Source organism: Scyliorhinus torazame, chromosome 7 (genome assembly GCF_047496885.1).
Source record: "Scyliorhinus torazame isolate Kashiwa2021f chromosome 7, sScyTor2.1, whole genome shotgun sequence".
Taxonomy (NCBI): Eukaryota; Metazoa; Chordata; class Chondrichthyes; order Carcharhiniformes; family Scyliorhinidae; genus Scyliorhinus; species Scyliorhinus torazame.
In genome coordinates this window covers 252,321,445-252,346,965 of record NC_092713.1, presented here as the reverse complement: position 1 = coordinate 252,346,965, position 25,521 = coordinate 252,321,445, and the positions used below count along the sequence as shown (strand labels likewise).

The 25,521-nt window shown below is 40.8% G+C and overlaps 1 protein-coding gene across 7 annotated transcripts in view; it reads right to left on the bottom strand.

The window, feature by feature from the left end:
* Window positions 1-25,521, bottom strand: part of ankhd1 (ankyrin repeat and KH domain containing 1) — a 253,244-nt gene that overhangs the window by 64,371 nt on the left and 163,352 nt on the right. For 5 of the 7 annotated variants that reach the window (XM_072512258.1, XM_072512260.1, XM_072512261.1 and 2 more), the window contains 9 exons: window positions 18,768-18,916; window positions 17,134-17,245; window positions 12,552-12,697; window positions 7,801-7,943; window positions 6,834-7,047; window positions 3,625-3,800; window positions 3,355-3,517; window positions 1,029-1,124; window positions 155-271 (listed from right to left, as the gene is read on the bottom strand). In XM_072512258.1, coding sequence (XP_072368359.1) covers window positions 155-271; window positions 1,029-1,124; window positions 3,355-3,517; window positions 3,625-3,800; window positions 6,834-7,047; window positions 7,801-7,943; window positions 12,552-12,697; window positions 17,134-17,245; window positions 18,768-18,916 — 1,316 coding nt within the window. The remainder of the gene's footprint in view (window positions 1-154; window positions 272-1,028; window positions 1,125-3,354; window positions 3,518-3,624; window positions 3,801-6,833; window positions 7,048-7,800; window positions 7,944-12,551; window positions 12,698-17,133; window positions 17,246-18,767; window positions 18,917-25,521) is intronic. The other 2 variants (XM_072512259.1, XM_072512264.1) reach the window with 1 other exon arrangement.

The window sequence follows — 25,521 nt, the reverse complement described above, 5'->3', positions numbered from 1 at the left end:
CACCTTTTTCTTAATTATGTGAAAAAGTAATGATGCAAGCAGATCCATTCTTATGTGGAAGATGAAGCTATATTGAAATAATAAAGACCAACCCAAAGATGGGCTCCAAACAGTACATGGTGGTAATTTTCAGATATTCAGAACAAACTCCCACCTTCTCCAAGTCCAGCTCTTTGAGAAGAATGCTTGCATTTTTGTTTGCTTCAGCAGCTTGCTGGTCCTTTGCTTTTACAATTGTTTCCATGCACTGGTGACATTTCTTAAGCAGTTCCTAGGAGAACAAATAGTAATCAGCTTTAAAAACATTTTGTTTCTGACATTGGAATGTAGAAAAATACAGGGGTTGCAAGTGAAGATTTTGGAGAAAGAAACTCCATTCACTACTTCACAAGATGCTGTATAAATTATTTATGTTTTATATCAGGAAAAACAGATGCTCTGATGTAAAAGTATTATTCTTTATATGAACAGCACAACATTTAACAAAGCTTCACTTCGTCAAATCAGACCATCATGTTCAACCTCCACATAAAGGGAATTCAAATCATATATACCCATTCTGAGGACTTCAACAGCAGATGGACTGAGGTAGGAAGTAAAGTTAAGTTTTGTTACTGAGAGGGAGATAGGCCTTTTTTTTGTGAAGACATGAATTCAGAACCTCAGTTGGAGGTCAAATAGCACAGCGAGATTGAAAACACTGTAGTTCACCCTGGCTAAGAGGGATCCTCGGAATGCTCTTATGAGGCACCCAGAGACTTTTCTTACAGAAATTCAAAATAATCTAACGGTCTTCACAACCCAAAAGCCTGTTATTCTTACAGCAACTCACTGGTGTTGATTAAGGCCCTTTGTACCTTTGAATGGGTTCGACTCTAGGTCACCACAGATCCCATTATTGAAAATTACAGTTCAAAACAAGTGTAGGGTAGAAGTAAACACAAGTGTGCACATTGAAGATAAACCCCAAGGGGTAAAAAATGTAATGGAGAACATGCAAAACCTACATAATGTAAGAATACACTCACTTTGTCCGTAATGGTTGCTATGTATCTCATACATTCAATATCAGATGGAAATTGATTCACCTCCTTCACCAAGTACTGCACAACTTTCACATGACCCTGAAAAAAGTACGATTCAACATTATTAGACTTAAAAATGCAAGCTTAACTGACAATGCTTTTTAAAAATTTTGGGGAAGCTGAGTCTTTTGAGCTTCCTAATGTTATGAACTGGTTCATCAAGCCATTTTTATCTCCCATCTTATTAAGTATCATTTCCATATTTACAAAGTTAAATTACCTTAATCATCTTCTCGGATTTTATTTACTCTACACATACTTTAAGGTTAGATTTCGGTATTTCAAGGATGAGGAGGGGAAGAAATGAAAAAAGCAAGTCAAAAGAACCAGAAATCTTGAAAACATTACCCATCAGAGCATTTATTTAATTTTGCCTCAAGCCCCAAGTGATTTCCCTGCATTCCTGTTCGCATGGCATAAGAGCCATATTACACTGGTGATTTTGTTTGAGGTAATCTAGTGTAAACTATCACCACACAGCAAAAATACGGCTGAAAAAAAAAGTAGGCATGCCATCTCATGTTGGACTCATCAGGACAGGCACAAGAATGCTAAATCTCAAAGGAGACAACAATATACACTGCATTGTAAGAGGATACGATTAGTTGGCAAGTGGACTTTTATTGATAGATTCATTGCCATGGAGAAAACAATTAAACTGCCAATCTTCTGTTTAAATTTAAATGAGGCAAATCAACTCTGGTCAAGACATTGCCAAGGAGAATGAACTAAGAAATGGGTGTCCTCCGAGCTTTTTAAGTTGAAAAAGGCGCACTGCTTGGAAATGTTCTTTCTGTTTGAACGGGCAGGGCCCTGTGTAAGATATTTATCTTCTAGCACATATTTGTGATCCACACAGAGTCCAAATGAATTTTAAATTGGTTGTTGGTGCAATTCTTAACAAAATCAGGATTGTTTAGTAACTTTTGTCCAATCGATGAATCACATCCGATGTCAGACATGGTGTTCAGTTTTGCAAGGATAGGTTTGTCAGTATCTTGCCTGTTGTGAACAGCCATGGGACATGCTGCTTCTTTTATGATCCTCCAGTCACTGGGACATATGTCCTACATGTGCCTGGTCTGTCACCGGCAGTAAAATTCATATACCACATTACTCATTTGTATGGTAGGTGGAAGATCTTTTTGGCTTCATGGCCATCATCCTATTAGTGGGGAATACCACGCTCATTGATCCTGCATAATAGCAGTGTTAAACAGCTAGCTTGCGAACAGCAAAGGGGCATGTTTTTTAATATGATTCCCCAGTCGTTGGAGTGTGGGGCCTACATACCTGGCAACATTGGCACTAAAATTCATATACCACAATACCCATTTGTGTGGTAGGCAGGACATCTTATTGGCAACATACTGTTAGCAGTGAATGCTACTTGCAACTCTATAGTAGCAGTTTGAAACCACTAGCTTCACCTTCTGTTCAAATGTTTGAGACATCTTACCCTTCCAGGGTAATCAGAGGTAGGCTCGGTAAGTGGTGGCCTTAGGCTCATTCTTATATATGTTATACAATTTCTATATCACAGAAATTCACGAATGGGCCTACGGCAATCATTTGCGGTCCTGAAAAGTGTCTAGTCTATCTGAGGTTATCCTCAAAGAGTAAGGTGTCTCAGACATTTGAGCAACAGATGAAACTAGCCATTTCACACTACTACAATGGAGTCACAACACAAGTGGTTTTCTCCAGTAACAGGATGCTGTGATCAAGCCAAAAAGATATTCTACCAACCATACAATGAGTATTTTCATTAGAAAGCTCCTTGTTCGTTCATAGCAACAGTCATAAGAACCTTGTTCCACATACAGTAAATCTACACTTGTGTGTTTTTGCCAGGTAGGTGATCGGTTTCTAGGCTCGTCAGGGTTCCTAGCTTTCACCATAATTAGGTAACTATGGGAATCATGATGTACTCCATAGAATCCCTATAGTGCAGACCATTTGGCCGATTGAGTTTACCCCAACCTTCCTTAAAAGCACTCTCTGTAGTCCAAATCCCCCTCCTTATCTCTGCAATCCTGTGCATTGATCATGGTCAATCTACCTAACCTGCACACCTTTGCACTCTGCTGAAGAAAGAAATCTGACCACCCTCTCAATCCCCCTCCCACAACTGTACAAATAGCTGAAATAGATATATTTGTAGAGACATCAGGGGAGCATTTTAAAGTGCAATGCTGGTCTTAATGTGTGATTTTTAAAATTTTACCAAACAATCAAATTATTGAGGGGGGACAGACTGAGAACTTACCTTGCGGAAGGCTGCCATAAGAGGTGTGATTTTCCTGTTGTCTGCCGCATCCACATCAGCTCCAGCCTGCACTAATAACTGGACCACATCAAAATGTCCACCATTTGCTGCTAGCCATAAAGGTGTGTTACCTTTCTTGTTGCGAACGTCAATATGAGCCCCTCTGCAGAATTAAAACAAAAATCATTGATTTTTACTCTACTTTTACAGGACCATAAAATCATATTACAGTAATTAATGTGTATAAAATATATTCAAATTATTAAATACCTGTTTATCAGCAGTTCGCAAAATTTATAGTGACCTTTATCTGCTGCAATAGTTAAAGCTGTATCACGTGATGAAGGCACTGGTGGTGCATTGACATCAGCACCTTTGTCAAGTAGAACCCTCCCCACCTCAGCATATCCTCCAGAGGCAGCTTCCATTAAGGGTGTAAGACCAGTCTGAATAGAAACAGGTTAAAGTGCTTATTTATAAATTGCACCAATTTTACCGGCTGTGTGAAGGGTTTTAGAATAATCCCCAAATATTTAACATGCTCCACTAAATAGAATGCAAGTGATCAATCTGCTACCCTAGAGGCCTGAAAAACATCCACTTGTACAGTTGTTAAAACCACCTTAATGCTTCTAGCATTGGGACACAAGCATTGCAGACATTCTGTAATAGCAACATTCTGCAAACTAAAAGATAAATGGCCAATTTATGTATTTACATAGTATGGTTTCAGAAAGGAATTTTGGCTAAAGCACCAGAAACCCCTAATTGTCTTCTGAGTAGTGCCACATAAACTGGCAGCCAGGACTCTTCATTGCAGGTGAAGAACAGCACTTCAAATGATGCAGTATTTCAATGCAGTGCTTCCTCAGTATTTCATTGGAATTTGTCAACCAAAAATGTTTATCAATATGCAATGTTCAAGCAGGATAATAGATATATATATATATACATATATATAGGGAAACGCTTTCAGCTTTTCCAATTATAGACTAAGTGCACAAGTTTATTCAAAACTGCCTATGTAAACTTCTCACATCTAATGAAAGTTCTTCAACAGTAAATGCTTAAGTCCATATTTTAATAAAAATATGAAGGACAGAATGTATGACTTAGAAATAAAGGTTGAGCCAAGACCGTCCCGAATGATTCAATTAACCACTACTTTCTAACCACATTCCACCAGAAGTTTAGAGGATTACAGAATGTGCGCACTGAACAAAATGTAGGATTCTACAAAATTCAAAACAATCCCACCCAAGTGAAAACTGGACTGAGAACAAAGAGGTTTTGACGGGGGTATTTGGAAAACCGCCTAACAGCCCAGGGTATCTTGTCTTGCATCTTCTCAAGCACTCTCCACGGTTGATACTACAATTCTTCTGTCACATTCTCTTCTTTGGCACAGCATCCATATTGGTGTTTACCTTGTGGTCCCAGTATACTTGGGAGTGAAACATCAAATAAAATTAAAGCTATACTTGAAATCTAAAAGCCAGGAGTGGAATCAGCAACAATTTACACTTATATAGCAGCTTTAATATAATGAAACCTCTGTAGCACTTCACAGCAGTATTATAAAATAAAGTATGTCACTGAGCCACATGAGATATGGGGAGAAGGCAGGAGAATGGGGATGAGAAACATATCAGTCATGATTGAATGGCGGAGCAGATTCGATGGACCGAATGGCCTAATTCTGCTCCTATGTCTTATGGCCTTATGATATTAGGTCAGATGATCAAAAACTTGGTCAAAGAGATAGGCTTTAAGAAGTGTCTTAAAGGAGGAAAATGAGGCAGAGACATGTGGGGAGAAATTTCAAAGCTTGGGGCGTTGGCAATTGAAGGTACAGCCACCATTGGTACATGTACATTACACAAACGACATCCAGCTGTAACTCACCTCTTCTCTCAACACATCCATTGTTGCCAAATTGTCAGATATCTAGTACTGGATGAGCAGAAATTTCCTCCAATTGAAGTATTGGGAAGACAGAAGCTATTGTTTTCAGTCCCTGTTCCAAACTCCATTCGCAACTACTGACTTTATTCCTCTCCCTGGCAACAGTGAGATTAATCCACTCTATTTGCAAACTTGTTACCTTTGATCCCGAGATGATTCCCGACCACGTTTTTGCACCATCACTAAAATCAGCGATTTCCACCTCCGCAACATCGATGAAATCCACTTGTCATAGATGATCTGCTGCTGAAACCTTCATGCCTGCTTTTGTTACCTCCAGGCTCAATTATTCCAATTTGCTCATGACTGGTCACTCACATTCTACTCTCTAAACTTGGGTCACCCTAAACTCTGCTGGCCATGTCTTAACTCACAGTAAGACCGATTTCCCAATCAACTCTGTGCTCACTGACCGACACTTGGCTCCTGGTCAAGCAATATTCTGCTTTCAAAATTCTCATCTTTGTTTTCAAGTCTCTCCATGGCTTTACTCCACCAATCCCACACCTTCCACGATAGCGGTGCTTCTCCAATTTTAACCTCTTGTTCTTTCCAATAATAATTGCTCTGGCACTGGTGGTCGTACCTGGTGTTGTCAAGGCCCCTAGCTCTGAAATTCCCTCCCAACACCTCTCCAACTCACCGTCCTCCTTTAAGACACTTCTTAAACCTGTCACTTTGACCAAGTTTTTGATCACCTGACCTAATGGGTTTCATTACATAAAGGTGTTATATAAATATAAGTTACTTGTTGCTAGCCCCACTCCTGGTTTTATACTTAAGTACAGCTTTATTTATTTTTAATGTTCCAATCTGAGTTTGTGTTCCTTATAGTTCTGGTTTCTTTTTTGTCCCAACTCTGTTGCGGGTTTCATTTGGTCTTGCTCCATTTCTGCTTGGTCTCCCAAGTTTCTAAATCTCCCCTCTTCCCGAGCACCGAGTTGGGAAACAAGATGTGTGTTCTCCCAGCTACTCCAGCTCATGAACCCAGCTTTAAACAAGAAGAGGCATTAGGACTAGTGGAGTATGAGAAAACACAAATTGATAGAGAAGACAGTTAAAAAAACAGGCAGACATGGGAATGGAACTTGAGAAGACGGTAATCCACTCCAGCCACAGGCAAGTACATATCCTACAATTGTTCTGGCAGTATAAGCGAGGAAGCCTGATATACCGCTGCAATAAAGTTAATGGGATATACAAAGGAAATTTGAATGCAGCGAAAGCAGTGACACATAATGGTTGTAGCAAATTGAAGCGTGACAGGGAGTGTCACACAAACAGGGAATTGCATGCACATACAAAATTACTGTGTTTACCTCCAAAAATAAGGAACTATTGTAACCAAATGAATATGTTCAACTGTGCTGCATGTAGTTTAAACAAACTAGTGAGGGGAGTACTGAAGTCAAATGTTTTTGCCAAAACATTGATCTTTTAGTACAAAAGACTTAAAGCACAAGGGGGCTGCCCTTTATACATTTATGTTTTAATAATCAATGAAATGTTATTACCTTTGCTCGGTGTTCAACATTTGCCTTCCTATCCAACAGTAGACTGACAACTTCTGCTCGGCCTTGGAAACAGGCCAGAGTAAGGGCAGTGTTTCTATTGGTCTCAATTTGGGCATTGATGTCAGAGCCCATGTCAAGCAGCAGCTTCACTGATGCCACATGACCGTTCATAGCAGCTAACATCAAAGGAGAAATCCCCAATTTGCTTCCCGTCCTACAACAGAATAAACATTTTATGAATTTTACAAAGTCTTTGTTTAAATTTGTATTGTAACACAGACAATATAACAGAATTAGTCACAGGTATGTCTGAAGGTGGTTTCGAACTAGTGAGAAAAAGTGTCGAGCTTCATTCCTTCTGGTTGAAAATTGATGTTAAGATATTTTTAAAATGTTATGTTTTTTTTAAAGTTTTAAACCATCCCTTTGATCTTTTTCACTCTTCATCCAATCTTTCTTACCCCCTTTATCTTTCTTTGTGCATGATTTGACATTGAATTTAACCACTCTAATTCACACTCTTTAGTTTCTAACTCTGCTTATTTCTCAATCTTTAAATCTCATTGGTTAAGGAGGTACATTTTGGTCCCATCGGTCACCAAGATCTCTTATTGCATGACTGTCATTTCCAGTTCACATTTGCTACAATTTAGAGCAAAATATTTTTGAACTGAAGACGACCAGGAAGAAGTCTAGCTAACAGGTGTGCTTTAGCAAATTCAGGCCATTGTATCTACATACTTCAATGTTAATTTTGTCCACTTTGGAGGAGAACATTTGCAGAGTTGGGAGAGAATAGATGGATTTGAGGCCAATGCTACTGAGATCTCAGCTTTAAATAAGAGATCATCATCTGAACAAGAGACAGGAATGATTCTAGTTGACAGTCAGATATTTTTACCACAAGACGTCAACAATCAGGGTATGCTTCCTATATCTTCATCAAGTAACTTATCAGCTATAATACCTGGAATTAATTTCTGCTCCAGCATTCAGAAGGATCTTTATGATGTTAACATAGCCACCAGAGGCAGCAAGACTGAGTGGTGTGTAGTCTGAAACATTGCGATGCTCTTTGTTTGCACCACGAGCCAACAGCAACTCCACCACCTTAATCAAGAAATATTCAAAAAAGGTTCAGGTATAGATTTGATGTAAAAACAATGAAACCTTATATCAAACACTGCTTATACCATCATTCTGCAATTGTGACTCCATACTTGGTTGAATATTTTGAGAACAAGGCACATAGAAATGCTAAATTTAAATTATTCTATGGTTTTACTTACTCTGAAATTCAGCTTCAACATTTTGTTATCAATGCCATGACACAGATTGAATAATAAGTAACACTGCAATAGCCCATTGTAACTATGCTCTGATGAAACTACACAAAATATAGTTAATTTAGGAACAAAAGGATATTTAGTCCACCAAACCTGTTTGGCCATTAATGAGATCATGGCTGATCAAATTTATTCCATCTATCCCATGATACCTTTGACCAACAAAAATCTATCGCAGATTAAAATTATAATCGCAGATTGTAATTGATCTATTGTCATTTGTGAAAGAGAGCTTCAACTTGCACCTGTGCGTGTAAAAGTGTTTCCTAATTTCACTACTGAAAGGTCTGGCTCCAATTTTCAGATCATGGCGCCCAGTGCTAGACTCCAACCGCCAAAAATAGTTTCCATCTACCCTATTTGTTCCCCTTAATATCTTGGAAACTTCAATCAAATGATCCCCTCACCTTCTAATTTCCAAAAACCTTCCAACACTAGTTTGCATAATTTCTCGTAATAAATTAACCCGTGGATCCCAAGTACCATTCTCATAAATATAGACTAAACTCTGTCAAAAGAAGAAATCTAGCCTCCCTAAGGTGTAGTGCCCAGAACTGCTCTCAGTACTCCAGGTATGGTCTAACTAGGGCTTTGTATAACTAAAGCATGCCTTCTGCCACCTTAGTCTCATCCTCTGGAGATGTAATGGGCAGCATTCTATAAGCATTTTTGATTATTTTCTCTACCCGTTCACGTCATTTTAACAATCTATATAGATGGACGTTTCTAATCATAGAATTCACAGTGCAGGAGGAGGCCATTTGGCCAATCGAGTCTGCACCGGCCCTTGGAAAGAGCACCCTACTTAAGCCCATGCCTCCACCCTATCCCCATAACCCAGTAACACCATCTAGCCTTTTTGGACACTAAGGGCAATTTATCATGGCCAATCCACCTAACCTGCACATCTTTGGACTGTGGGAGGAAACCGGAACACCCGGGGGAAACCCACGCAAACACGGGGTGCAGACTCCGCTCAGACAGTGACCAAAGCCGGGAATCGAACCCAAGACCCTGGAGCTGTGCAGCAACTGTGCTAACCAATGTGCTACCCCCTATATTTACCAAGAACCCTGTTCTTTTCTTTTTACAAGCTTCACATTTGCCTTGGAATCCATTTGTCAGTTTTGCCCACTTAATCCATCAATATCATTTTAGGCTTCCATCTACACTGCTTGCAATGCTGTTTATCTTTGTGCCATTAGCAAATTAGCTCTTTATACCATCATCCAAGTAATAAATATGATGATTAATTGAGCCCACACAGAACCTGCAGCACATCCCTAATCACATCCTGCAAATTACAATACCTACCCACTCTGTCCCTGACTGCTCAACAAATTTCCTAACCCGGATTCCCGGTGGAGTTCTACAGGAAGTACGCAGACCTGTTGGCCCCGCTACTGGTGAGGACCTTTAATGAGGCAAGAGAGGAGGGGACCCTGCCCCCGACAATGTCGGAAGCGACAATTTCTTTGATCCTAAAGCGGGACAAGTACCCACTGCAATGTGAATCGTACAGGCCGATCTCACTCCTCAATGTGGATGCAAAGTTGCTGGCAAAAGTGCTGGCCACGAGGATCGAGGAGTGTGTCCCGGGGGTAATTCACGAGGACCAGACGGGATTTGTAAAGGGCAGGCAACTAAACACCAATGTGCGGCGGCTCTTAAACGTGATAATGATGCCATCGGAGGAGGGAGAGGCGGAGATAGTGGGAGCTATGGACGCGGAGAAGGCCTTTGACCGAGTAGAGTGGGAGTACCTCTGGGAGGTGCTGCGTAGGTTTGGGTTCGGGGTAGGGTTTCTCAATTGGGTTAAGCTCCTTTACAGAGCCCCTATGGCGAGTGTAGTGACGAACTGGCGGAGGTCGGAGTACTTTCGACTGTACCGAGGGACGAGGCAGGGGTGCCCCCTGTCCCCGCTGTTGTTCGCATTGGCGATCGAACCATTGGCCATGTCATTGAGGGAGTCTAATAAATGGAGGGGGGTGGTCCGAGGGGGAGAAGAGCATCGGGTGTCGCTATATGCGGATGACCTGTTGCTGTGCGTGGCGGATCCAATGGAGGGGATGGTGGAGGTCATGCAGACTCTAAGGGAGTTTGGGGAGTTTTCGGGCTATAAGCTCAATGTAGGGACGAGTGAGCTCTTTGTATTACAGGCGGGGGACCAAGAAAGAGGGATAGGGGACCTACCGCTGAGGGCAGCGGAGGGGAGCTTTCGGTATCTGGGGATCCAGATAGCCAGGAGTTGGGGGACCCTACATAAACAGAATCTGACGAGGTTGGTGGAGCAAATGGAGGAGGATTTCAAAAGAATGGACATGTTACCGCTCTCGCTGGCGGGTAGAGTGCAGTCGGTCAAAATGGTGGTCCTTCCGAGGTTTCTGTTTGTGTTTCAGTGCCTTCCCATCGTGATCACCAAGGCCTTTTTTAAGAGAGTAGGCAAGACTATTATGGGGTTTGTGTGGGCGAATAAGACCCCGAGAGTAAGGAGAGGGTTCCTGGAACGCAGTAGGGACCGAGGAGGGTTGGCGCTGCCAAACCTGGGGAGCTACTACTGGGCAGCAAATGTGGCGATGATCCGCAAGTGGGTTATGGAGGGAGAGGGTGCGGCATGGAAGAGGATGGAGATGGCGTCCTGTAAAGGAACGAGCCTGGGGGCGTTGGTGACGGCACCGCTGCCGTTCTCGCCGACAAAGTATACCACTAGCCCGGTGGTGGCGGCAACGCTAAGGATCTGGGGCCAGTGGCGACGGCACCGGGATGCAATGGGAGCATCGGTGTGGTCCCCGATTAGGGGTAACCACCGGCTTTTCCCGGGGAAGATGGATGGGGGGGGGGGGGGGGGGGGGGGGGGGGGGGTTCCAGAGCTGGCATCGGGCAGGGATTGGAAGAATGGGGGACCTGTTCATCGACGGGACGTTTGCGAGCCTATGGGCACTGGAGGAGAGGTTCGAGTTACCCCCGGGGCATTTAGATATATGCAGGTGAGGGCTTTTGTGAGGCGACAGGTGAGGGAATTCCCGGCACAAGAAGTTCAAGATATGGTGATCTCGGGTGTATGGGTCGGGGAGGGCAAGGTGTCGGAAATACACCAGGAGTTGAAAGAGGGGGAAGCGCTGGTAGAAGAGTTGAAGGGTAAATGGGAGGAGGAGCTGGGGGAGATCGAGGAAGATCTGTGGGCTGATGCCCTAGGTAGGGTTAATTCCTCCTCCTCGTGTGCCAGGCTCAGCCTGATACAATTTAAGGTGGTCCACAGAGCGCACTTGACTGGGGCGAGGTTGAGTAGGTTCTTTGGGGTAGAGGACAGATGTGGAAGGTGCTCAGGGAGCCCGGCGAAACATGTCCATATGTTTTGGTCATGCCCGGCACTGGAGGGGTTCTGGAGAGGAGTGGCGGGAGCAATATCTCAGGTGGTGAAAGTCCGGGTCAAGCCAAGCTGGGGGCTAGCAATATTTGGAGTAGTGGACGACCCGGAAGTGCAGGAGGCGAAAGAGGCAGGCATTCTGGCCTTTGCGTCCCTAGTAGCCCGGCGAAGGATCTTGCTAATGTGGAAGCAGGCGAAGCCCCCCAGCCTTGGGGCCTGGATAAATGATATGGCTGGGTTCATAAAGTTGGAGAGGATTAAGTTCGCCTTGAGAGGGTCTGCGCAGGGGTTCTACAGGCGGTGGCAACCGTTCCTAGACTATCTCGCGGAGCGTTAGAGGAAGGTTGGTCAGCAGCAGCAGCAACCTGGGGGGGGGGGGGGGAGGAGGAATGGGGGGACTGCCTGGGAGGGTGGATGAGCAAGAGATAACATGAAGGGTTGGGGAAACTGGCACGTACGGGTGAGGGCCAGTGTACAAAGCTGTGTAAATATATCATTCTGCCATGTATATATCTTGCTCTGCCCGATTTCTCGTTTTTTTTTTGGTTACGAGGTGGGGGGGGGGGGTTATTGTTTGTAAGGGAGAAAAATTGTGTTAAAAATTTTTTTTTATATATATATATATATTTTTTTTTTTTTTTTTTTATAAATTTCCTAACCAGGTCAATAATTTATCATTCCATGAGCTTCAAATTTTGCCAAGTCGATCAGGCACATTATCATATGCCTTCTATAAGACTATATAAATAAAATCCAGAGGCATTTCGCAGCCCCCCACTTTAGTCACCTTTACAAAAAAAATTCAAATTTGTCAGGCATTCCCAATTATTCACAAATCTATGCTGGCTCTCTATTTAACTGCTGTTTTAAAATCTTGGTGGTCACTTCATTAACAAACTAGGGACTGTAGATTAATAAAATGGATCAAGGAATATCCACAACACTGCCATGTTATAGTTCTATTTAACTACCAATACAGAACAGTTAACCATAAAGGTCTTTCACCTCTTGCCTTCCTCCAGAACATGCCAGCGACAATGGTGTATCCTTGGTGCGTTCAGATTGTGCTTCAATATCTGCACCTTTGTCCAATAGAATTTCTACAACCCCAACATGACCAGCTGTAGCAGCCAATATAAGTGGAGTAAAACCTAATGGGAAGAAAGATAGATAAGCATTTTAATAAACTAATTAGATAGACTGCATTTAAATGAATAGAATGGTTAACTGTGATATTAAAGTGGTCGATAAAATTGGATCTTCACTCTGAATTCTTGATTTCAGCATTCCCGTGGTGGGAAACACCAAATCAATGTAAAACAAGAGATTTTTGTTGGGTTGCTATAGGACCATTTTAACATGATCCTCTTTTGACTTTCTCTTGAATGATAAAAGACTTCTCTTTTGTTTGTTTATTGTCACATGTACCAAGGTACAGTGAAAGGCATTTTTCTGCGAGCAGCTCAACAGATCATTAAGTACATGAATAGAAAAGGAAATAAAAGAAAATCCATAATCGGGCAACACAAGGTACACAATGTAACTAGATAACACCGGCATCGGGTGAAGCATACAGGGGTGTAGTGTTAATGAGGTCAGTCCATAAGAGGGTCGTTTAGGAGTCTGGTAACAGTGGGGAAGAAGCTGTTTTTGAGTCTGCTCGTTAGTGTTCTCAAACTTTTGTATCTCCTGCCCGACCCAATGGAAGAAGTTGGAAGAGTGAGTAAGCCGGGTGGGAACGGTCTTTGATTATGCTGCCCGCTTTCCCCAGGCAGCGGGAGATGTAGATGGAGTCAATGGATGGGAGGCAGGTTCGTGTGATGGACTGGGCTGTGTTCACGACTCAGAAGTTTCTTGCGGTCTTGGGCCGAGCAGTTGCCATACCAGGCTGTGATGCAGCCAGATAGGATGCTTTCTATGTTGCATCTGTAAAAATTGGTAAGAGTTAATGTGGACATGCCGAATTTCCTTAGTTTCCTGAGAAAGTATAGGCGCCATTGTGCTTTCTTGGTGGCAGCGTCGACGTGGGTGGACCAGGACAGATTTTTGTAGATGTGCACCCCATGGAATTTGAAACTGCTATCCATCTCCACCTCGGCCCCGTTGATGCTGACATGGGTGTGTACAGCACTTTGCTCCCTGAAGGCAATGACCAGCTCTTTAGTTTTGCTGGCATTGAGGGAGAGATTGTTGTCGCTGCACCACTCCACTAGGTTCTCTATCTCCCTCCTGTATTCTGACTCGTCGTTATTCGAGACCCGGCCCACTATGGTCATATCGGCAGCAAACTTGTAGATGGAGTTGGAACGCAGTCGTGTGTGCACAGGGAGTATAGTAGGGGGCTAAGTACGCAGCCTTGCGGGGCCCCGTTATTGAGGACTATTGTGGATGGTGTTGTTGTTGTTTATTCTTACTGATTGTGGTCGGTGGGTTAGAAAGTAGAGGATCCAGTTGCAGAGTGAGGAGCCAAGTCCTGGGTTTTGGAGCTTTGTTATGAGCTTGACTAGGATTATGGTATTAAAGGCGGATCTGTAGTCAATAAATACGATGTCATTCTGGATGTCATTCGTTAACTTCTGAGTAAATGCACTGCAAGCTTCAATACCAAGGCAGGCAAATAACATAATCTAAGGCCATCTCATCAGGGTAGCAGTTTTTTGCTGACCATTACCTTAATTAAGGGCAGGTGAACCAACAATAATGACCCCCTAAAAATATCTGAATAATATTCAAATTTGTTTGAATAAAAATGCTGAAATCTTACAGGTGTTTTAAATTCACATTTGAACATTGCCTATAAATGTCCATTTAATATCTAGAATATTCCAGCATCCACATCAGTTAATCAGTAATGAAGTTTACACTCACCCATTTTATTCGCCTCCACACAAAGGGGTGCTTGAATACTAATTTTATCAACGAGTTAGTTCTACAGATGGAGGAGGGCTCCTGTAAAGAAACAACCCTCCAGGCCTTGGCTCCAGCAGCACTCCCATCCCCCTCAACAAGATACACAATGAGCCCAGTGGCAGCAGCCACACTGAGAACATGGGCCCAACTGAGACAACACTTCAGGCTAACTAAATTGTCCCTCATGGCCTCCATCTGCGGCAATCACAAATTCCACCACAGCCATGCTAGACACCACCTTTAAAAGATGGAGGCGGGATGGGGGCACACTGACGGTCGGGGACTTTTACGTAGGGCACAGACTGGCACACTGGACGAACTGACGAGGAAGTGGAAACTAACAAAAGGACAGGAAATGAGACACCTCCAAATAAAGCATCCTACGCAAAGAGACAGTAGGGTACCCCGAGCCCCCACAAACCACACTACTAGAGGACCCGATAGGCACAAGCAGCAAGGATGGGGGGGGGACTCTGTGGGAAAATATACGGACAGTACTGGACAGAACTCGAACACCACTGGACGAGACCAGACAAAAATTGGAGGACGAACTGGGGACAGAGGTAGGGTGGAGTCTCTGGAACAAAGCATGGAGCAGGGCTAACTCCACCTCCTCCTGCGCAAGGCTCAGCCTAATGCAGCTCAAAGTGGTGCACAGAACACACTTGACCAGAACCCGAATGAGCAGGTTCTTCCCAGAGGTGGAGGACAAATGAGAACAGTACCCGAGGGGCCCAGCCAATCACACCCACATGTTCTGGGCTTGTCCCAAACTTGCTGGGTTCTGGACAGCCTTCTCTGAGGCAATGTCCAAGGTTGTGGGGGTCAGGGTGAAGCCATGCCCAATAGTGGCAATCTTCGGGGTATTAGAGCAGCCAGAACTACACATGGGGAAGGGGGCTAACGCCCTTGCTTTTGCTTCCCTAATTGCACGCTGGAGAATCCTGCTTGGCTACCGATCAGCAGCAGCACCCATAGCTGCAGACTGGCTCACTGACCTTTCGGAATTTCTCCACATGGAGAAGATCAAGTATGCCATCCGAAGGTCGGAGAACGGCTTCCTAGATACATGGGGGCAGTTATTCAGCCTGTTCCAAGACCTGTTTGAGGCCAGCAACGAGGAGTAAGCTAAGAATAAAAAAAACCGAGATCCGATCCAGAGGGCGCCGAAATGTATGTAGGGTCAATTAAAGGAAGGAAAAGATCAATCCTTCTGTGCAATAAAGTAAATTAACGCGGTTAAGAAAAATGTGATGTACATATACAATTGTTTATAAATATGAGAAATGCCAATAAAAAGATAAAAACTAGCTAGTTTTACTAAACTCTGGATTTCTCAAAACACAATGTCAAGATTTGCTTAGCAGTGCAATAAAGAGAATGGTTCTCTACCTCCAAAGTTAAGATGGGGTGCAATATGGATATAGATGGAATTGATACAGTATTTTAATCTAGAAATATATGGAGCAAACCCATCCTCAAACTACATACAGATTAGTCATCAGTGCCGTTCCCAAAGATATTGGTGGTCACTTCTAGAGATATTGACTCTTGGTAATACATGCAGAACATCTAAAGTGGTCATGTTTGCTGACCACTGGTTGGTGAGCTCAAAAAGTTCATTCTGATGTCCTGTTAGTTAGCTCCTTGCTCACAGGGAGAAAGGGATAGTATATGATTAAATGGTGAGATGAAGTAAGGTGGAAAGAAAATAACGTTGAGCATAAACATCAGTATGAATCAGTTCATAGCATGGACAAAGGCCATCTGACCAAAGAAATCAAAGAGAATTTGCGAATTTGACCCATATTCTTTCTATACTGCTCCATTCACTAGTATAGAAGGTTTGGTAGTCAGATTCATAACTGCAAAACATTACCTTGAATTTCATCCTCCAAATGAACATCCCAATTCCACAAAATCAAGTTACACAAGAGGACAGTAGCATAGTGGTAATGTTACTGGACTGGTAATCCAGACTCCTGAACTAATACTCTGGGCTCACCAGATACAAATCCCGCCATGACAGCGGAGGGAATTTGAATTCAATTAATTAATAAATCTGGAATAAACTAATTCGTTAATAATGATCATGAAATTACTGGTATTCTTGGGGGGTGGGAGGGGGGGTGGGAGGGGGAGAGAGAGAGGGAAACTAATCTGGTTCATTAATGTTCTTCAGTGGAGGACATCTGCCATCCTTATCTGATTTGGCAAACATGCGACCCCACAGCTGATTCCTAATTGCCCTCTGAAATGACTTGGCAAGCCACTCAGTTGCATTTGACCGCTACAGAGCAAGAAAGAAGCATTGTGGGTGTCCCTACACCACATGGACTGCAGTAATTTAAGGTGGCGGTCTTTCAAGGGCAACTGAGTTTATATCCCAAAAATTAAATCTAAAAATAATAATTTTACGGCAGAGGAAAAACTAAAGATAATTATATCATGAGCAAGAGAATCTTCCTGGTAAATGGAGCTGCATTCAGATGATACAAGGATATGAGCTAAAATATGTGTGCAACAAGCAATTAATACATTATTTCTCAACACTATTCAAGAATAAAGATTTCCCATTGTGCTGGATTGCATATATACACTCAAAGGTATGCTCAAAGTCTTGTCTTACGTAACTCCATGAAATGGAAACTGATCTAAGTGGCAAATTAATGCATACCTTTTTTATCTCTGTGCTCTATGTTAGCACCTCGAGCTATTAAAACTGAAACCAGTTCTTCGTGTCCCCCAGCACAAGCCAACGTTAATGCAGTGTCATGGTTACTCTCAGTCTAAGTAGAAAGAAAGCACATTGTGCAATTAAGGTATAATCAACATTGTAATATAGAAGCAGTCCTACATTCACACACTCAAAAGCAGTAATATTTACAAAAAATTAATTATGCATAAAAACATGAGAATGAAAAAAATAGGGGTACGCAGCCACTGGGTTCCCCCAAGACTGCTGTGTCATCCAGCAAGATCCATGGCTGATCTTTTGCTTCAGTCATATCTTTCAGCATGATCCACATAACACCTGATTCCTCAAGTATCCAAGACTCTGTTGATCTTGGACTTAAATATACTCAATGACTAAGAATCCACAGATCTCCATTGTAGAGCATTAGTAAGGATCACAGCACGCCAAGCGAAGAAACGTCTCATCTTGATCAGAAATGGTTGACTGGTCATTCGAAGTCTGTGAGCCTAGTTCTAGACTCTCCAGCGAAGGGAAGGATCTTCCCAGCATCTATCCTATCAAACTCATTAAGAATTTTACACGTTCAATAGGATTACCACTTACCCTCCTAATCTCTAGGGAATATAGGCCTAGTCTACTCTATCTTCCTTCCAAACACAAGCCTCCCATCCCAGTAATCAGCCCAATGAATCATTGATGTACTCACTTCAAAGTAAGTATATCTTTCCTTGGAAAGGAGACTAAAATTGTACAAAATAGTCCAGGTGTGCTCTCACTAAGGCCATATACTCACGTTCAGCAAGATTTTGCACCATTATAGTCCAATCCCTTTAAGTCTAACATGCCATTTTCTTTCCTAATCACTTACTGTATGTACACATTAACTTTACGGTTAATGTACAAAGACACTCATTTTATTATTCCAACCAAACTGGATTGTTTTACATTCCTCCACATTATATTCAATCTACCACATCCTTGCTCATTTAATCTGGCAAAATTCTTTAGCAGTGTCTTGCTCTCCACAAGTTAGATGCATTACTCAACTAAATTGGCAAAACAGATTATAAATAGCTGAGGTCCAAGCACTGATTCTTCTTGTGCTCTACTAATTACTGCCTGCCATTCTAAAAATAATCCATTTACTCCTACTCTGCTTTCTGTTGGTTAACCATTACTCAATCCATGCTAATAAATGACCTCAAGTCAAACTTTTGTGCAATAAACTCTTGTGTGGCATCTTATTGAAAAGATCATCCAAATACACTACATCCGTTGCTTCCCCCTCACCCACCCTATTAGCTATATGCACAAAAATAGAGATCTGTCAACACCATTTCTCTTTCATAAATCTGTAATAGCTCCATTCATTGAGATTTTCTAAGTGCTCCAATATCATGTCTCGAATAGATTCTAGTATTTTCCCTACTACTGGTGTCAGGCTAACTGGACACAATCATAAGGCATTCACATTTTGAAAAATAACCTTCCAAACCTTAGTATCACAAGCATCAACAACTGCATCTAAAATATTGTAGAATTCATTAAAATATGTTCCAAAGAAATTGTACTTGACTATTCCCTGGTGTGTTACATGCTTACAGAATATTTACCTGCGCATCAATTTCAACTGAAGGATAGAGAGGCAGCATTGATGAAGGAGAAACAACTGGACTGGGAGTTTGAGTACGAGGCTGAGGAGTAGGGGGTGTTGTAGTGTGGGAAGGAGGATTCGGTCCAGAAGGCATTCTACTACTCACTGCTGCAAAACAAAAGTTGTTATTTCCTCAAAATGAGAAAGAACTATAGGGTTCTGCTAGATGCATACAAGCAAAGACCAAGCACATTTTGAAAAGTCCAAACATAATTTGTAGCAATGCCACTTTCAACATTTTGCAAACATAACCTAGAATTGAATTATTAAGAAATAAAACCAAAATGCCATTCTGCTTAAAATGCCATTGGTGAAAATGTAATATTGTGTTTAAGACAAACCTAACATAACCAACAGTGCCTCAGAAAGCTGTCCCATTGTTTTGCTAATATTTTACAAGACAGTATTACATAACATGCTTAAATAAGGAAATAACATATTTAGGAACTGCAGAGAATTGAAGAATCTCCATTGAGGATGTTTAATAATGTTGAACTGTATCAAGGATGGCACCCTTTTAGCTTTACTCCTCGAAAAACCATGAAGGTTCTAAAATTAAAATCTGATAATATTCAAATTATGAATCAAAAAAGTTGAATGTATATCAACAGAACATAAAGAATATTGATATTCTTTCAATAAAGATTTCTGCAAGTTCTACGATAATTGTTCAGTTCCAGATTTATTTGGTTAAATTGAAAGGTCAAAGTAATCTCAACTATCAATCAATTTCTTTAAAAATTACAAAGGAAAATGCCAGTCAGAGGGTAAAATTGCTGTCTGCAATTGAAAGAATCGGCTAATTAACTGCCCTGACAACAAGTGTTTTAATCCGGAAACAAAATCATTTAGAGGATTCTATGTGGTTTCAGGTAAGGAAACCCCAAATTAGTACATTTTGTGCAACCATCGAATTACCCAGAATTCCGGTCAAATGTCAAAATTCATTTTCTAACCATTGTTTGTTGAGAATGAAATTTTAGTAAACTGGTCCCTTTCCATCTGGAAACAGAATGTTAACAAGATAGTAGACGGTCTCCTTCAAGTTGACTTTATTTCTTCTTAACTATTGAGCAAGAACACCTAGTTCTGGACTCCAAGAGTCCGAGTGGTATAATATAGTGGGAACTAGATGAAATCTGCAGCAAATTGTCTCTCTACTCCACAGAAATAACGGCATGGGTTTGAATTTTTACAGCAGTGGCCGATTTCAGGAATGTAATTTATTTTCCATTGCGGCAACATCAGGCACTTCAAAACAGAGATGACATGAGTCAGAGTGAAGTGCTCCTCCACTTTGCCCCAACTTCATACAAACTTTTATAACTCAATAAATCTGATCTTAGAAAGTAAACCCCCTTAGAAAAAAAGTAATTCAAAATTAGGGTGAGTAAAGGATGGAAATGCACCGTGTATGTCGGTTATTCTGTTGTCCATGCCTGTTAATCAAATTTTGTTCATAGAACACAATCTCTAGCTCATTTTTATGACCTAGCTGCCTTCAGAACAAATGAATCTTTAAATGATGGTAGATCAAGGATGGGAAGCATCAGGTGTTGCTGATTTCTCCTGTTATTGAATTAATTCATACCACTTAGGAACTGAAAATGCAGTTACTTTTCTGACCTCTGTGATTTTAAAAAAATTACAAGTAGAATTCTTTGATATAGAATTTTTTTCCCCCCAAGATGGAAATATTGTTTGAAAGGGAAAACATCCTCTCATTCCCCAGCCCACCTGAAAATAGAAGTTCAACTAAAGCAACTTGATTTGATGAAATTTCCTGTTGCCCTCCCAGTGCCATGCATTATTCCTGAAGGTAGTGTGATAAACTAATCCCAAACTCTGACAACCATCTCTGCAACCACTAAAGGTTAGATGCCAAACAAGTACTATTCAATTTGTCATTTCCTGTATGAGAGGAAACACAATAAATGAATATGTAATATTTAGCAATGTAATTTAAATATTGAAAATATGGGCTCCCAGTGAATCAGGAGGTAGATGAAACATTTACTTAACTAAACAGACCAAAAAGATAGCAATTTTCATCTTAGTCTTCAGAGTCCAAACAGATCCAAGCTGGTGACACTACAATTATACCTCAGCATCCATGAACATATTGTGGGTTTGAGTGGGGTGGGGACAGAGAATGCATAGTTTAGTTGAGGAAAAGTTATCATTTCTGATCACTATCAACTGGGAAACGTGCCTATTATAGACAATGGACTTGATTATGATGTTCTTGGTGATCGAACAGTGCACCAATAATCACCATATTGGTCATAAAGAATGCCAGTTAAAGGCATTGAAGGTGCAATTTGGGGGCGATAATGCAGCAAAATTAACTTAATCCAGAAACAGCAAGAATATGCACACCAGGAGGGGTGGGGTGGGAGAAGGTAGCATGTAATTTATGAAAATGTGCTTTTTCTTTTATCCTCTCCTTGCCTACCAACACAGTTGATCGTACTCTTGAATCCAGATAATCTAAACTGGCACCCAAGTACGAAGGAAGTGCAACAGTGTTGGAGGTGCGGTCTTTTAAATGAAATGCACACTTCATGTGCAAATAGGCATAAACAACATTGCTAGCTAACAAAGCTACACTTAATCACCAAAATCAAGATAACTGGTAATTCACCTCATTTGCTATTGGTGAGATCTTTTGTCTGGAAATCAGCTGCTGTATTTTCCTACACTCAAAAGTAATTCAATGGCTATTAAGTCCTTTTCGCCCCCCCCAAAATGATCCACATACTGAAGTTCTTTCCTACAACAGGATGCTAAATCTCCAGTATGTCACCTAAAATTCCATGCTTCACCAAGTATGGATGATGTCAAATCGCAGGCTACTTGATCATGTGGAGCTTCACAGCTCAGCCCCATCATAGACTCATTCCACATGTCCAGGTGAGCACTTCAATAAAGGTACTCAAATAAGCATTAGGAATTAGTATCCTGCCTGATTTATACTCTCCCTTATTCATATTATTGCTTTCTTGCTGAGATCAGTGAATAAGGTACAAAACAAGAGGTAAACTTGAGGCCATCCATTCTCAACTAACTTTGCTCTGCATTATAATATATATTTGCCAACTCTGGTGAGGAGAAAATAAGGGAAAGCATATGACAAAGTTCTTGGCTTCAAAAGACCCCTAATAAAGTACTGCATGAAAAACACTTGCAAATTAAGCCACTGGGTACAAGCTATGAAGTGGTAATTAGCTGGAGGGAGTCATAAAGGGAGCTAGATCATAACAGAGTGGGGAAAGTATGGTACGCTAGAACTGAAGGCAGGATCCCTCCTGTTCCTCATACACATTTGTAATTGCAACAGTGGTTAGGTTTACAGAGGACACCAAGCAACGAGGCAGCTGAGATGTGACAACAAACTCAAAATGGACCCAAGTTGATCAGTGAAAAATTAAGCTCAATAAAGACAAATGCAAAGTAATTCATACTTGAAATGAAGTCAGATATGGTAACTCCATATGTGGCACAGAACACTACTGGGGGAGTAAAAAGGAGTTGAAAGAGATCAAAAGGGGTTTGTTAATTCAAAGCTCACTGTGTCCAAGAAATATGAATACTGAAAGTAAACAAGATCTGGATCAGTTAAATTCAAATTTCCAGAATTCATACTGAAGCTTTAAAACTGCTCCATTTACTACTTATCAGTGACTTAATGACTCGCTGTAACCTGGAGATAATATAGAATTTGTGGAGGCTGATCCCCAATGGCAATGGGGGAAAAAAGCTACAAGGAATGTTTTAATAAACTAGGATTCTTCTTCATCAAAAAACCCTGAACAAGCTTAATAAATGTGTACAGGATATTGAAATCAAACAAAAATTTGGATACACCAGCCCAGCAGGACAAGGAGCATAAACATTTCCATACACTCAGTGATCAATAGCTGGACCAGTTGATGAAAAAAATGGTCAAGACAGGATTATTTCCAAAAACATTTAATGCAAGTGAAAATAATGTTGGCTTTTGTGAACCCAGAATGAAATATGTTACAATAAAAGGTTGCAAAAATATATTTTCTATAGCTTTTCTGAATTAAAATGCTTCAATCTTATATGCATACATGTTTTTCAGTACAGTCCGTATAAGAAAAAGTACAGGAATAATCTGAAAATAATTTATTTAAAAAACAGCTGCTAGCAGAACTATAGAGAAGTTGCATATCATATCAAACTGGAAAATATAATCTTAATCATCCTTTCCAAAAAGGGTAAGAATCTCATTAAAAACCCATAAATTTTAAACTATAGTTAAACAAAAAAGCTTAACCCAGGGCATTCAGTTTGCAAGCTGAACAAGAGCTGTATTTCAATCTTCCTCGGAAAACAGGGGTGTAAGTTGTTTGCTAAATTGATATAAATATTGAAAACAATTATTTTTTAGCTAAGGCCTGTTATAACATGCTACACAGCAGCCAATTTATACAAGTTCCCACATATAATAACAAGACCAATGGCCAGATAATCTGTTTTGGTGTTCAAAATGTTTAATATTCTAGCCAGGCGACAGGAAGTAATGATTTTTAATTTGGGACCCACCCACAGGCCTTAGAACCTGGAATTCCAGGGGGAGATGGATGATTAGATTTTGCCTGCCTGAGCAGATTTGCTTCTTGCACAAAATTTTTTTAAAATTCACTAGCACACTTTCTGTCAATGCATTAAAATTCTTATCAATAATATCGCCTTTGTATAACTGATGTCTGTCTTTTGCAATTTACTGCCAGGGATTCACCTTCCTGCAGAGTGAAAAGTCTGCTGATCTAAAATGAGCCCCCCCAAATTGCTGATTTTAAAAATAGTTGAATTTCTTCTTTAAAAATAGTACCCAAGTTGATGTACAGCCGTTAACTGAACTTTCGGAGTAGTTCCTACACTGAACAATTTTCAGTATCCTTCTCATTTTGGATGTTATCGACTGCTCCAAGCCAGTCAAGTAGTCCTGAATTTTCAGTTAAGTGCCCATTCTTTCGATGTACTCAAGCCTGGACAGTACATGCAAGTGATTTTCTGTAAATATATGTGTGTGTGTGTGTGGTAGGAATAATCACAACTGAACCTCTTGTCCTGAAATGCACTTTCAAGCAAAAAAAATAAAATCACCACAGCAATAATGTGCCAAAATACTGGCTAATTTAATTTAGTTTCCTGCAAGGTCACTGCCCTAAAAACAAACAGTCATTTTAGAGCAGGAACAATTCCTAAAGGATTCATGATCAGGAAGAGACAAAGAAATTAGAATGCTTTAGAAAGATTTGAAAACTATAAATGATACTTTAGTGTAACACAAGGTTCTTGCAATATTTGCAAATTTGTCCCCAATTTTGTTCCTTGGATAGTAATGAAGGCAAACCAGAGTATAAATTACAGTGAATAAGATCTTAGCTTTTGAACTTTTGAACCTGACTTTAAGTCCAGCTCCCAACTGATGAGATGAAAAGTTCTCCGAGCAGTTCACTATAATGGCCCTGTATGAAATTACTTTGAGCAACATCTATCCAGATCCAAGTTGACATGGACCAGAGTATAAAATTGTACCTAAATTTAGCAATCTCACCAAGAGGCTATTGGATCAATGGCATGGGAATTATCACACTGGCAAAAGTAATAAGTATTCTTCCATGGTTAAGGTTGAGAAACAGAACTACTGTCGGAGCCTTACTCTAACCTGCTTGAGCTGTGCCTGATCTGGGAGTGTTTGAAAGCAGACTGTAGATTTCTGAAATGGCGTTAATTCATTTTGAATTCAATTCAAATTCAACTCCAATTAACAATTGGAAATACAAAAATACAGACTGCCTTCTCCTCCACACACCCAGAATCTTTAGTGCAACTTGCAGTTGCTGGTTTCAGCTCTTAGCTGCAGGTAAACGGTACAGGACAATGCAAGTAAGTGGACAAATGCTTTAAAGTGAGAATCTCACCTCCACAGGAGGACAGCAGGAGTCTCACCCCTTCTGCAGGGGTAAAAAGTAAATTTTTGAAATGTAACTGCTATCCATTCCAAGCTGCTGCAAAGAGCATAATTCAGTTATATTTTAATGTCAAACGGATATTATGTTTCCGTTGAAAAAATTAGAATTTTTTAAAAAACTCAACCCATTTTCACGCAACGTCAATCCAAATTAACGATTCACAATACATTTGGCATGCATAGAATTACATGAAATTACAACAGAGATGAGGGCAAAAAATTAAGTTCTGCTAATATTCAAGTGACTGGTTGCGTTTTGATCCTGATGTGGGAGAGGTTTTGTTTGCAATAAAATTTGAACAAAATCCTAGGCTGTCATCATACTACCACTAGGTGCCACTGTTATAATTCACCATTGTAGCAATAACAAGTTTTAAAACACAAACATCTACCACAGTTCACCAAAATAAATTCAGTAAGATGGAGTCTTACGTGCTCTCTTGGAGCTAAAATCCAATTAAATCTGAAAAGCAAACCGCATTCCTGATGACTAAACTATTCAGCACCTTTTCAAAAATGTCCATTTATATTTGGAATTTTGAATCCAAATTTTACATCATCTTCTCAAACTAATTGAAAAACACCCCCGACTATCAAATATAATCTGGCATAAGAAAACCACATTTATGAAACTAGAAAAGTGTAGACTGTGACAACTTATTTCCATTACTTTCTGTTTAGACACTTCAAATTAGCATATTTAAAA